We start from the raw sequence: 12,828 nt of genomic DNA, 5'->3' as shown, positions 1-12,828 counted from the left end.
ATCAAATTATCATAAATCACTCAATCCAAAAGAAGTCAGAAAGAGAAGGGAACAAAAAACAGATGGAAGGTTTATATCAATAATCAGACTAAATACAATTTATCTGAACATCAATTAAGAGGCACAGAGTTTCAGATGGCATAAAAAAGCATGACTCAACCATATGCTGCCTATGAGAAATTTAATATAACTCTACCAATAGTTAGAAGTACAAGGATGGAAAAAGATACACCATGCTAATGCTGTGTAGAGAAAGCTGGAATGACCTTGGATTTGGCAATGGATTCTTAGATATGACAACAAAAGCACAAGCAACCAAAGAAAAAATAGATATACTGGACTTCATCAAAATTAAAAATATTAACAAGAAAGGACATTATCAAGAAAGTGGAAAGACAGCCTACAGAATGGATAAAAATATTTGTAAATCATGTATTTGACAAAGGTTTCATATATAAAGAACTCCTAAAGCTCAACAAGAAGACAACCCAATTAAAAGATGACCAAACACTTGAATATATATTTCTCTAAAGAAGATAAAAATGGCCAATAAACACATACAAAGATGCTCAATATTATTAGTTAAGCAAATGCAAATAAAACTATGAGATAACACTTTATACCTACTAGGATCAGTATTATCAAAATAACAAATGTTGATGAGGACATGTAGAACTTGAAACCTTTGTACGATGATGGTGAGAATATAAAATGCTGCAACTTGTTATAGAAAAGAGTTTGGCAATTCTTCAAAAGCTTAGCATAGATTTACCATATGACCCAGCTATTCCACTCCCAAAGGAATTGAAAGCAGGGACTTGAACAGATACTTGTATTCCTTTTTTTTTTTTAAAAGATTTTATTTATTTATTTGACAGAGAGAGACACAGAGAGAGAGGGAACACAGGCAGGGGGAGGGGCAGGGGCAGAGGGAGGAGCAGGCTTCTCACTGAGCAGGGAGCCCAATGTGGGGCTCGATCCCAGGACCCTGGGATCATGACCTGAGCCGAAGGCAGATGCTTAATGACTGAGCCACCCATGCACCCCAGATACTTGTATTCCAGTGTTCATTATAGCATTATTCAAAATAGCCAAAAGGTGGAAACAACCCAGTGTCCATCAAAAGACGAACGGATAAACAAAATGTGGTATGTACATACAATGGAATGCTACTCAGCCATAAAAAGGAATAAAGATGTGATAACATGCTACTATATGGATGAACCTTGAAACAATTATGCAAAGTGAAATAAACCATACACAAAAGGACAAATATTGTATTCTGTTTATATGAAATATTTGGATTAGGCAAATTCATAGAGGAAGAAAATAGAGGTTACCAGGGGCTGTGGGGAGGGAGGAATTGAGAGTTGATTGCCTAGTATACTTAGTGATTACAGAGTTTCCATTTCAGGTGATAAAAATTTTGGAAATAGACAATGTTGGTTATTGTACAACATTGTGAATGCACTTAATTGCACACTTAAAAATTGTTAAAATGGCAAATTCTGTTATACATTTTATAGTAATATAAAATTTAATAATTTAACATACCAAAAGTTGAATTGTACACTTTAAAGGGTGAATTGTATGACATGTGAGCTATATCTCAATAAAGCTGTTAAAAAAAAAAAAAAACTGGAGTAGGGGCGCCTGGGTGGCTCAGTCGTTAAGCGTCTGCCTTTGGCTCAGGTCATGGTCCCGGGGTCCTGGGATCGAGCCCCGCATCGGGCTCCCTGCTCTGCGGGGAGCCTGCTTCTCCCTCTCCCACTCCCCCTGCTTGTGTTCCCTCTCTCGCTGTATCTCTCTCTGTCAAATAAATAAAATCTTTAAAAAAAAAAAAAACTGGAGTAGCTGTATTAATATCTACAAAGTAGATTTCAGAACAAAAAATATAGGGATAAAGAAGATCATTCTATAATAACGAAGGTCAGTTAATCAAGAGAAAATAACAATCATAAATGTTTATGCACCCATCAAAATACATGAAACAACAACTGATTAAACTGGAAGGAAGAGATAAGTACACAATAGTAAGTCAGAGATTCCAATACCACTCTCAGTAATTGCCAGAAGAAGTAGACTGAGAAAATAAGCTAAAACATAGAAGATTTGAAAAACACTGTCATTTGAGCTAATTGATATTTACAGAGCACTACAACCAACAACAGCAAAAAAAAAAAAAAAAAAAAAATCCTGTTTTTCAAGTGCACATGGGGCATTTACAAAGATAGAATATATTCTGAACCACAAAACAAACTTCTTTCCAAAATGAAACTGAATTAGAAATCAATAGCTGAGGGGCGCCTGGGTGGCTCAGTTGGTTAAGCATCTGCCTTAGGCTCAGGTCATGATCTCAGGGTCCTGGGAGTCTGCCCCACGTCGGACTCTCTGCTTAGCGGGGAGTCTGCCTCTCCCTCTCCCTCTGACCCTCCCCCCTGCTCATGCTCTCGCTCACTTTCTCTGTCTCTCTCAGATGAATAAATAATAAATCTTTCTTTAAAAAAAGAAATCAGTAGCTAAAAAATATGTGGTTAATTCTCTAACATGTGGAAACATATACATTTTTAAATAACCCATGGATTAAAGAAGAAATCAAAAAGAAATTAGAAAGTATTTTGACCCAAAAGAAAATCAAAACATATAAAAATTATGGGATGCCACTGAAGCAGTATTCAGGGGGAAATTTATAGAATCAAATACTATGTTAGCAAAGAAGAAATCAAAGTCTCAAATCTAAGACTTCATTTTCCACTTTAACATACTAGGAAAAGGAAAATTAAACATAATGTAAGTAAAAAACAAAGGAAATAATAAATATCAGAGCAGAAATCAATGAAATAGAAAACTGAAAAATAAAGATAAATCAGTGGAACTAAAAGGTAATTCTTTGAGATTAATAAATATGATAAAACTAGCCAGACTGATCAGGAAAGAAAGGGAAATAACAAACTACGCATACCAGGAATGAGAGAGGTGACATCACTACAGATTCTACAAATATTAAAAGGACAACATAGTATATCATAGCAACTTTAATCCAATAAACAACTTAGATGAAATAGAAAGATTTCTTTTTTTTTTTTTTAAAGATTTTATTTATTTGACAGACAGAGCGAGAGAGGGAACACAAGCAGGGGGAGGGGGAGAGGGAGAAGCAGGCTTCCTGCCGAGCATGGAGCCCAGTGCAGGGTTCGATCCCAGGACCTCATGATCTGAGCTGAAGGCAGCCGCTTAACAACTGAGCCACCCAGGTGCCCCGAAATAGAAAGATTTCTTGACAGACACAAACTATTAAACCTTACTAAAGAAAGCAGTTAACCTGAAAAACCTTACATCTATTTAAATAAATTGCATTTGTAATCAAAAACCTTCCTACAAAAAAAAAAAAAAAACCAGTCCCAGATAGCTTCCCTGGTAAATTTGATTACACATTTCTATTTAATTTTAATTTCTAGTAAACATTTAAAATTCTCTTAAGCATTTAAGGAAAAAAATGATAATTCTATATATACTCTTTCAGGATACCAAAAAGATGGAAAAATCTTCCCAACTCACTCTAGGAGTTATCTAGACAAAAATATTAGCGCCCCACCCCCCAAACTACAGACCAACATCCCTCATGAACCTATTAATAAAACTTTAGCAAATTGAATCCAACAGTATATAAAAGTGATAATGCGCAATGGCCAGGTGGTGTCTACCCCAGGAACCTAAGATTGGTTTAAGATTTGAAGCCCAGTGTAATTCACCATATTAATGAACTAAAGGAGAAAGTCAATATTAACATCTCAGTAGATGCAGAAAAAGCATTTGACAAAAATCAACATCCATTCTTGATAAATACTTATCAGAAAAAGAAAAAAACCTTTTTTTTTTTTTTTAAGATTTTATTTATTTATTTGACAGGGAGAGAGAGAGCGAGAACAGGAACACCAGCAGGGGGAGTGGGAGAGGGAGAAGCAGGCTTCCCGAGGTGCAGGGAGCCCTATGCGGAACTCGATCCCAGGACCCTGGGATCATGACCTGGGCCAAAGGCAGACACTTAATGACTGAGCCATCCAGGCACCCTAAGAAAAAAAGCCTTCTTAACTAAATGAAGGCCATCTAGCAAAAGCCTTTTAGCTACCATTTCACCTAGTAGAACAACACTGAATACTTTCCCTCTAAGATCAGGTACATGACAAAGATATCCCCACTTCTATTCAATCTTGTATTTAAAGTTTTTGCCAGTGAAATCAGGAAAAGAAATAAACAGCATACAGATTTGATAATGTAATGAAGAGTCTAATTCCATTTTTTGGTGTTTGCTCATAGCTCTTAAAAAAAAAAACCCCAAATTTTTTTTTTTTTTTAAACAAGACACTTGACACAAAGGGAAAACTATCTAGGATTCATTTCTTTTATAGTAATTTATCCTATCTTAAAGACAGATTGCCTTACATGTAACAGCTATGTACAAAGAAGTTATAGGGGCGCCTGGGTGGCTCAGTCGTTAAGCGTCTGCCTTCGGCTCAGGTCATGATCCCAGGGTCCTGGGATCGAGTCCCACATCAGGCTCCCTGCTCGGCAGGAAGCCTGCTTCTCCCTCTCCCACTCCCCCTGCTTGTGTTCCTGCTCTCGCTGTCTCTTTCTCTGTCAAGTGAATAAATAAAATCTTTAAAAAAAAAAAGAAGTTATAAAATTATCCTTGGTTTAACAATGATAAATGAAAAAACATTAAAATTATCCAAACAAGGTATACAAGGATTTTTGTTGTTCTGTTTTTTGTTAAACAGCAAAATAACTTACAGAATATAAAGATAAAAGCTGAAGAGTATAGCACTAATGGAAAGGGGGTATTTTCACAGAACCAGTATTTTTCTCCATCCCATCTCCATTTGATGTTAATCAAAACATACCATCAGCCATTTAGTTTTTTTTTTAAAGCAATATGCTCATGCACATACACCAGTTCCTTTATGTACAATAAAGGAATAAGGAAGAGGAAAATGAAAGACTAGAGAAAACCATACGGTAGTAGTTAAAATGTGGTGGAACCAGATTGCATTTTTCTAATTGAGAATTTCTTCTTTGTCTGGAGAAACAGTTCTGGAGTAACGTAGCAGATCCTTTTTTAGTAGGCATCCCCTGTCTGCTGCTAGAACACATCAATTATGTTTTAATCCTCCATTTCCAACTGTGCAGATGAGTCTGTTTCACTGATTGGCTGCCTGCCTGTCAAATCAGAACCTAATTCACCTCGTTAACAAACCCTATTGTTCACAATAGGCTTTCATTCGTTTATTAAGTATTGTATGCCCTCTTAATCTTAAAATTGCACCCACGGGACCATCCTGTTCTCCCACCTCAAATGAATATGATCATTGTTCTTGGTCTTGACTCCTTCAATGCGCTGTTTGCCAGCCGCGGTGAGGTCTTGAGTCTCCTCAGCTGCTGCTTCACCAGGTGTGCACTGAAGGAACATGCAAGCAGCCCCAGGAGTGGCAGAAACTCCTGGCTTTTTTTTTTTTTTTTAAGATTTTATTTATTTATTTGACAGAGAGAGACACAGCGAGAGAGGGAACACAAGCAGGGGGAGTAGGAGAGGGAGAAGCAGGCTTCCCGCAGAGCAGGGAGCCCAATGTGGGACTCGATCCCAGGACCCTGGGATCATGACCCGAGCTGAAGGCAGTCGCTTAACCAACTGAGCCACCCAGGCATCCGAAACTCCTGGCTTTTAAGCCTCACTCCTTTCTCTTGTGCCCCACAAGCTCAGGTGCTCCCTCCTTTGGCACTTGCAGGAGATTTAAACCACACAAGCCTCTGCCGTAAAAACTCCCTGCCAATTTCAGTTCCTTGCTTTTGCAAACCACTTACAGACTTTCTTGGGAAGCCTGTCCTGCTTTTCTAGGAAGCTTCATTATGTCAGTAATAAAACTTTCCATAACCCGCTTGGTGTGTGTGTGTGTGTGTTCATCAGTCTTAACATCCCAACCAAATTTTGTGGGTGGTACCTGCAGATTGGAAAAGAAACGGGTATCACTATTCGCAACAGATAGGAATAGGTACCGATGTTTTTCACAGGTGACAAGATCACCTATGTAGAAAATCCAATGGAATCTCCAAAATTCTAGTAGAAACACTAAAAGACTTTAGCAAAGTAATAGGCTATAAGATCAACATACAAAAACCAATTGTATTTCTATATGCTGGCAAGGAACAATTGGAAATCGAAAAATTTTTTTTAAAGATTTTATTTATTTATTTGAGAGAGAGAGAATGAGAGACAGAGAGCATGAGAGGGAAGAGGGCAGAGGGAGAAGCAGACCCCCTGCTGAGCAGGGAGCCCGATGTGGGACTCGATCCCGGGACTCCAGGATCATGACCTGAGTCGAAGGCAGTCGCTTAACCAACTGAGCCACCCAGGCGCCCAGAAATCGAAATTTTTTAAAATGCCATTTACAATAGCATCAAAAACTCTGAAATAGGGGTAAATCTGACAAAAGATTTCATTACCTTTATGTAAAAAACTACAAAATATTCCTGAGAGAAAGAAGATCTAAATAAATGGAGATATATACTGTGTTCATGGGTCACAAGATTCACCATTTTAAAGATGTCAATTCTTCCCAAATTCATCTGTATTTTCAACACAATCTCAATATCTCAGGGTTTTTTTTATTTTATTTCTGTTTTTGGTATAAATTGACAAATTCCTTCTAAAACCTTTCCTAGGTGTTTACCTAAAAGAAATGAAAATTTATATTCACACAAAAAATTGTACATGAATGTGTATAGCAGCTTTAGTTATAATGGCCAAAAGTTGGAAACAATACATGTCCTTCAATAAGTGATTGACTAAAGAAAGTGTAGTATATCCACATGGAGTACTACTCAGCAATAAAAAGGAATGAATTACTTAAACATGTAACAACATATCTGAATCTCCAGGGAACTAAACTCCATGAAAAACCAATGTTTAAATTACATATTTTATCATTCCATTTATCTAATATTCTTGAAAGGTAAAATTACAGAGATGGGAGAACAGATTAGGGTTGCCCAGCCTTAAGGAGGCGGCTGTGGGCAGAAAGGAAGTGGGTGTGGCTACAAAAGTACACATGGAGTATATTCGTGATGATGAAAATATTCTAAATCTTGACCATATCAATGTCAATATCCAGGTTGTGATATTATATATAATTTTGGAAGATGTTACCACTGGGAGAAACTGGATAAAGGGCACATGGGATCTCTGAATTATTTCTTACAACTGCATGCAAATCTAGAATTATCTCAAATAAAAAAATTGAAATTTTAAAAAAGCCAGGCCAAAAAGAAAATAAATTCTAAAGTAGTAGACCAAAACCCAAATACATTAAATGTAAATTCACTAAATATGTCAAATTAAAGAGTAAGATTGTCATTATTTTTTAAATAATGCTGTTTAATAACAGACACACCTTAAAAATAAACCAGGTTAAAAGCAAAAGAGTAGAAAGAGATAAACCATGCACTAACCCAAAGAAGGGTGGTGAAACTATAGTAATATCAAAATAGACTAAGATAAAAAAGCAATTATTATAAATAAAGAGTAAATTCCATAATACCCTGTTGGATCAATCCATAAGAAAAGTTATCACAACTCAAAATATCTATCATCCATGAGAGAGATTCAAAATATGTAAAGCAAAGTTAACAGAAATAAAAGGAGAAATAGACAAATCTACAACTATAGAAAATCAGGAAGCTGGAGGGACATAGAAAACTAACTGTTCTTTTATCATCTCAACAAAATGATAAGCAAAAATAATTCTTTAAGTAGACAGAAAAAAAATTACTGGTAGAGACAAAAGACAAGCAAAACTTATTGGGGGACATGTTCTCTCTCATGTAGTGTTTGACTGGGACTCTCTTGTCCCTCCCCAGACACAGATTCACACTACTCGGAAAAAATGCCCTTTATCATCTAGTGAAAGACTATCTTCTGCATCCTAGAGGTAACATAGTCATATGGCCTTTTTTTTTTTTTAAGATTTTATTTATTTGACAGTGAAAGGCACAGTGAGAGACAGAACACAAGCAGGGGGAGTGGGAGAGGGAGAAGCAGCCTTCCCGCTGAGCGGGGAGCCTGATGTGGGACTTGATCCCAGGACTCTGGGATCATAACCTAAGCCAAGGGCAGACGCTTAACGACTGAGCCACCCAGGCGCCCCATCATATGGCTTTTATATAGCTTCATGGTAAGCTTCTGAGTCAGAAGCCTCTCCCATACCTTCAACAACCACAAGCCTCTGATACTTAGCATGCTGTAGTCTGCGGCATTTTGTTCTCTTTGCCAACATACCATGGCAGAAAAGCATTGGGCTAGTGTTTACATAGACATTTTCTCCATTTTAGTTTCTACTGCAAAATTATTGCAGAGTCTTCAACTCTCATTGTCAACTGTTTTTTAATTTTTCTGAAGTCAGAGCCGAACCCACATGAAATGCTGAAAAAAAGAATGAGATCTTTAGGGCAGAAGTGACATCTAGTCTGGTTTGCCAGATTTTTAGGTTTTTGCTCCTGGTTCTTTCCCTGCTTTGTCCCGTACACTTTTCACTCCCGATGTTGCGGCTACTTAGAATTCCATTTGATGACTCAATGTCTTTGCCCTCTTCAACAATATCTTTCTAAATTACCAGTATCACCTTTGTCCATGTGACACACACCGAATGTGGACTAACACAGAATTAAAAAGCTTGGGTGTTTCAGTAATACGGATTCACAAACCTCTAAAATTCCTCCCATTTATTATCTTGGCGGCTGTGGTTTATCGGGGTAACCTTTAAGTTTCAATACTGTAACAGGGGCCAGTCAGAAAAGCAGAAACACAAAGAATTAACACAAGCACACTGTCTCTGAAAAAACTGCGGGGTCGGAATCAAACGGTCACAAGAACATACAACGCGACCATGGTCACACAAATGGTCGCAAATTCGCACGACCCCCAAAGTCACTGGAGCTCAGAGTCTCTCCACTCCTTAGACGCCCTACCCCAAGCTCCACGGCCAGTACCTCCCGTACACGGTCACACAACGCCACGCCTCTCTTTTCTGACTGCCGCCAGAAGCTTGAGGCTCAAGCTGGTCCGGCCACAGGCCCCTGATTTTTTCCCACACCTTCACTCCCCTGAAGTCCAGGTGGGGCCTGGACCGGACGGAACCAAACCGACTCAGCGGTGCTTCCTTCACGGATCAGGCACCATAACCCGGGAACAGGAGACCCAGCCAACCACAAGGAGAAAGAGACTTTTCGCAGAAAAGTGACTTGGCCGTGGAGGCCTCTGGGAAATGTAGTCCGTAGCCTGAAAGTTGCGAACATTTCCAGATTCTTCTCAGCACCAAGTTGCACTCCCGGGCTCCGAGTGGAGTGCCGGGCTCAAGCGAAGCAGCTGCAGCAAAACTCAGCTGAACCTCCTCGGCAGACCCGGGCGTGCTTAGCCGCAGCGGCAGATTATTCCGGCTACTCGCCGGCGGAAAAGCCGACCCGCCCCCTTGAGCCGCAGGGGCCTCTGGGAAGTGTTGTCCGGCGTCTAACGGACCGAGGCTCGTGCTGCCCTCAGCCGCAGCCGGCGTTGACCTCAGAGGCGTCTCTGACTCGGTCCGCACCGGCGGGGCCGCTTGGGCGGCGTTGAGCTGTGGAACTGGGCCTGTGTCCGCGGGCTGCGTGGTGAGTCTTCGGAGGCCGCCAGCTCCGTGTCTGGGACCCTTTGTGCTGGTTGGGAGTAGGGGCCTGCGGACCCCGTGCCTGTGTTGTTGGAGGAGGATGCCGGCAGGGCTGTGCCGGTGCGGATGGTTCCCTGAGGCCGACGGGGGAGTGGCGCGTGAAGGACTGTGAGTGTGGGGAGTGATAGGACCGTTTGCCAGACATTTGTCTGTGACTGAGTGTGGCCGTGAGAACGTGTGTGGGAGCGCATTTTGGGGGTGTGCTTTTCCTTTTATGTTTCATTATGAACGTGGATGCGAACGTGCGTGATGTGGGTTCGTGAGTGCATGAGAAACTCCGTGATGAGAGGTAGAGCACGGTTGCGTGTGTAGATTTGTGCGGCTGTTTGTATCAGGGCTTCTTTGCTTTGCTTTATGGTCATTGGAAATGCGTTTTTATGAGAGCTATCAGTGCCCCCAACACTTTTAGTATTTATTTGTCTTAAATTTTATTTTTGTGTATTAGCTACGTTGTTTTGTGTGCGTACTAACTTCTTGCTCCTTGCCCCCGACTGCCCGCCCCAAATCGCAAAATGCAGAAAAGCTCAAAGAAAACAGAAATCATTCATAAGTCTGCCAGCAACTATCAAAATTCACTTCCCATCTTTCCCCCCCTCTGCGAATACATACACATGCTTTCATATATTAATATGTATGTGTATAATAGCTTGGAAATTAGTATTACACTATACGTACACTTCTGTAACCTACCTTTGTCATTTAATAATACACAATATCTTTCCATCTAAATAGTTATAAATTTATGTCGTCATTTTAAAGTTTTTCATGCTATACATTTTAATACATTTCCTGTTGATGGGTAATTTGTTTTTTCCAGTTTCTTGCCATTATGAACAATGTGTTTATCAGCAACTAGTTGTCACATGTTATAATGCACTTTTCTAATTTGAGGGGGAGGGGGAGGCTCCTAGAAGTGGAACTGATAGGTCAATATGTGCATATTAAAGACTCCCTAAGTCTAGGGGTGCCTGGGTGGCTCAGTCGTTAAGCGTCTGCCTTCGGCTGGGATCGAGCCCCACATCGGGGTCCCTGCTCAGCGGAGAGCCTGCTTCTCCCTCTCCCACTCCCCCTGCTTGTGTTCCTTCTCTCGCTGTCTCTCTCTCTGTCAAATAAATAAATAAAATCTAAAAAAAAAAAAACAAAAAAAAACTCCCTAAGTCTATCCAATTATTCTCCTGTAAGGTTCAAATAATTTATTATTATTTTTTTAAAAGATTTTATTTATTTATTTGACAGAGAGAGGTAGAGACACAATGAGAGAGGGAACACAAGCAGGGGGAGTGGGAGAGGGAGAAGCAGGCTTCCCGCCGAGCAGGGAGCCCGCTGCGGGGCTCTATCCCAGGACCCTGGGATCATGACCTGAGCCGAAGGCAGACGCTTAACAACTGAGCCACCCAGGTGCCCCTAATTTACATTATTATTGGCATAGTATAAGATTGCCTGTATTCATACACCCTTGGTAACAATGGTTATCTACTATTAGTAATCTTTGCTAACTTCATAGATGTAAAATTAATTTGCAGTTGTTTGGTTACTATTGGTCAAGCATTTTAAAAATCTTTTTGTGTGACTTATGTATTTTCTAAAATATTTTTCTAAAGCAGTATTGTTTTCAAATTTATTTTCTAGGTTCTTCAAGTATTCATTTATTCATCAACACACCATTTATTGAATGCTGTCTGTGTGACAGGAACAATTCTAGATGCTTCAGATACAGCATTGAGCAAAAGAGAAACTCTGCTGTCATGGTACTTACATTGTTGTGGGCCAGATAATAAATGAGGTAAGTGAGTTAAATATAACATACAAGGACATCTAGAATTAGAGAAGGGAATTAAGAGTTTAGATGGGGTAGCCAGGGAAGGCATCCTGAAAAGGTAATAATAAAGATTTGAAGGAAGTAAAGGAGCTGTTCACGCATATAATTGAGGAAAGGTTATTCCAGGCAGCGTGAACAACAGTTACAAAAGTTCTGAGGTGGGAACATACCTGTTAACAGCAAAGAGGTTGGTGTGACTGAAATAGAGCAAATGAGATGAAGACTAGTGAAATGAGAGAGGGTAAATGGAGGAAAGGAGGGCAGATCAGGTTGGATCTGGATAGGCTATATTATGATTTTGGCTTTTACTGTGAATGAGATGGGAAGCTGTTAGAGAGTTTTGATTATGGGAGTGATATTATTTGCTTATGATATAAGTGGATCACTTTGGCTGCTCTGATAAGAGTACTACAGGAGGAAGGATGGGGTGGGGGGCAAGGGCAGAAGCAGAGAGACCAGTTAGGAATACAACACAATAATTACAATAATCTAGGGAAAAGATGTCAATGACTTGGACTAGAGTAGTAAAAATGGTGAGAAGTCATCATGCATTAGATATAATTTGAAGATAGAGATGATACAATTTGCTGATGGAAATCTGATGTGGAATGTGTGACAAGATGACATAATATTTTTTAATCTGAGCAACTTCAAGAATGGAGTTATCATTAACTGAGAAAGGAACGAAAGTAGGAAAAACTGACTTGGGGCATAGGGAGATAGATTTCAGTTTGGAATTTGGTGTATGAAGCATGAGGTGTCCACTAGATATTCAAGTAGAGATATTAAGTTGGCAGTAGGATATCAAGTCTGAAGTTCAAAAGAACGATCTAAGATCTAGGCTGAAGACATAAATTTGGGAATTATCAGTATATAGATGATATTTAAAGCGAATGGACTGAATGAAATCAGTTAGAGGGTAGGGTAGGTAGAAGAAGGTAGAGGTGAAGGACTTACCTCGGGGTCACTCCAACAAAGTCTGGGAAATGAGAGGAACCAGCAAAAAGGACTGAAAGGAACTAGCTTGAATGGTTGGAGGGAAGCTAGGTGAGTTTGATATACTGGAAACCAAAGGAAAAATGTGTGTTAATAAGAACTGTGTCAGTGCTGCTGATAGGCCAAGTAAAATGGGGACTGAGAAAGGGATGTTGACATTAGCAACATGAAAGTCGTTGGTGATCCTGAAGAGCAGTTTCAGCAGAGTATGGGGCTAAAGAGAGAAATGGAGAAAAAAAAATGGAGATACCAAGTATAGACAAC

The 12,828-nt window shown here is 39.6% G+C and overlaps 1 protein-coding gene across 2 annotated transcripts in view; it reads left to right on the top strand.

Moving 5' to 3' along the window:
• Nucleotides 1–9,597: 9,597 nt before the first annotated feature.
• The window catches only part of ZNF569 (zinc finger protein 569), a 61,886-nt gene continuing 58,655 nt past the window's right edge, over nt 9,598–12,828 (top strand). Inside the window, exons 1-2 of one of the 2 annotated variants that reach the window (XM_035023623.1) lie at nt 9,598–9,693; nt 11,379–11,532. In XM_035023623.1, coding sequence (XP_034879514.1) covers nt 11,528–11,532 — 5 coding nt within the window. In that variant the 5' untranslated portion in view covers nt 9,598–9,693; nt 11,379–11,527. Of the gene's footprint in view, nt 9,694–9,784; nt 9,858–11,378; nt 11,533–12,828 lie in introns of those variants that run through there. The other variant, XM_035023624.1, reaches the window with a different exon arrangement.

This window comes from Mirounga leonina, unplaced genomic scaffold (genome assembly GCF_011800145.1).
Source record: "Mirounga leonina isolate KUSES-001 unplaced genomic scaffold, KU_Mleo_1.0 Mir_177, whole genome shotgun sequence".
Classification (NCBI taxonomy): domain Eukaryota; kingdom Metazoa; phylum Chordata; class Mammalia; order Carnivora; family Phocidae; genus Mirounga; species Mirounga leonina.
Note: the sequence above shows the minus strand (reverse complement) of the source record. Positions and strands in the feature narration are given on the sequence as shown.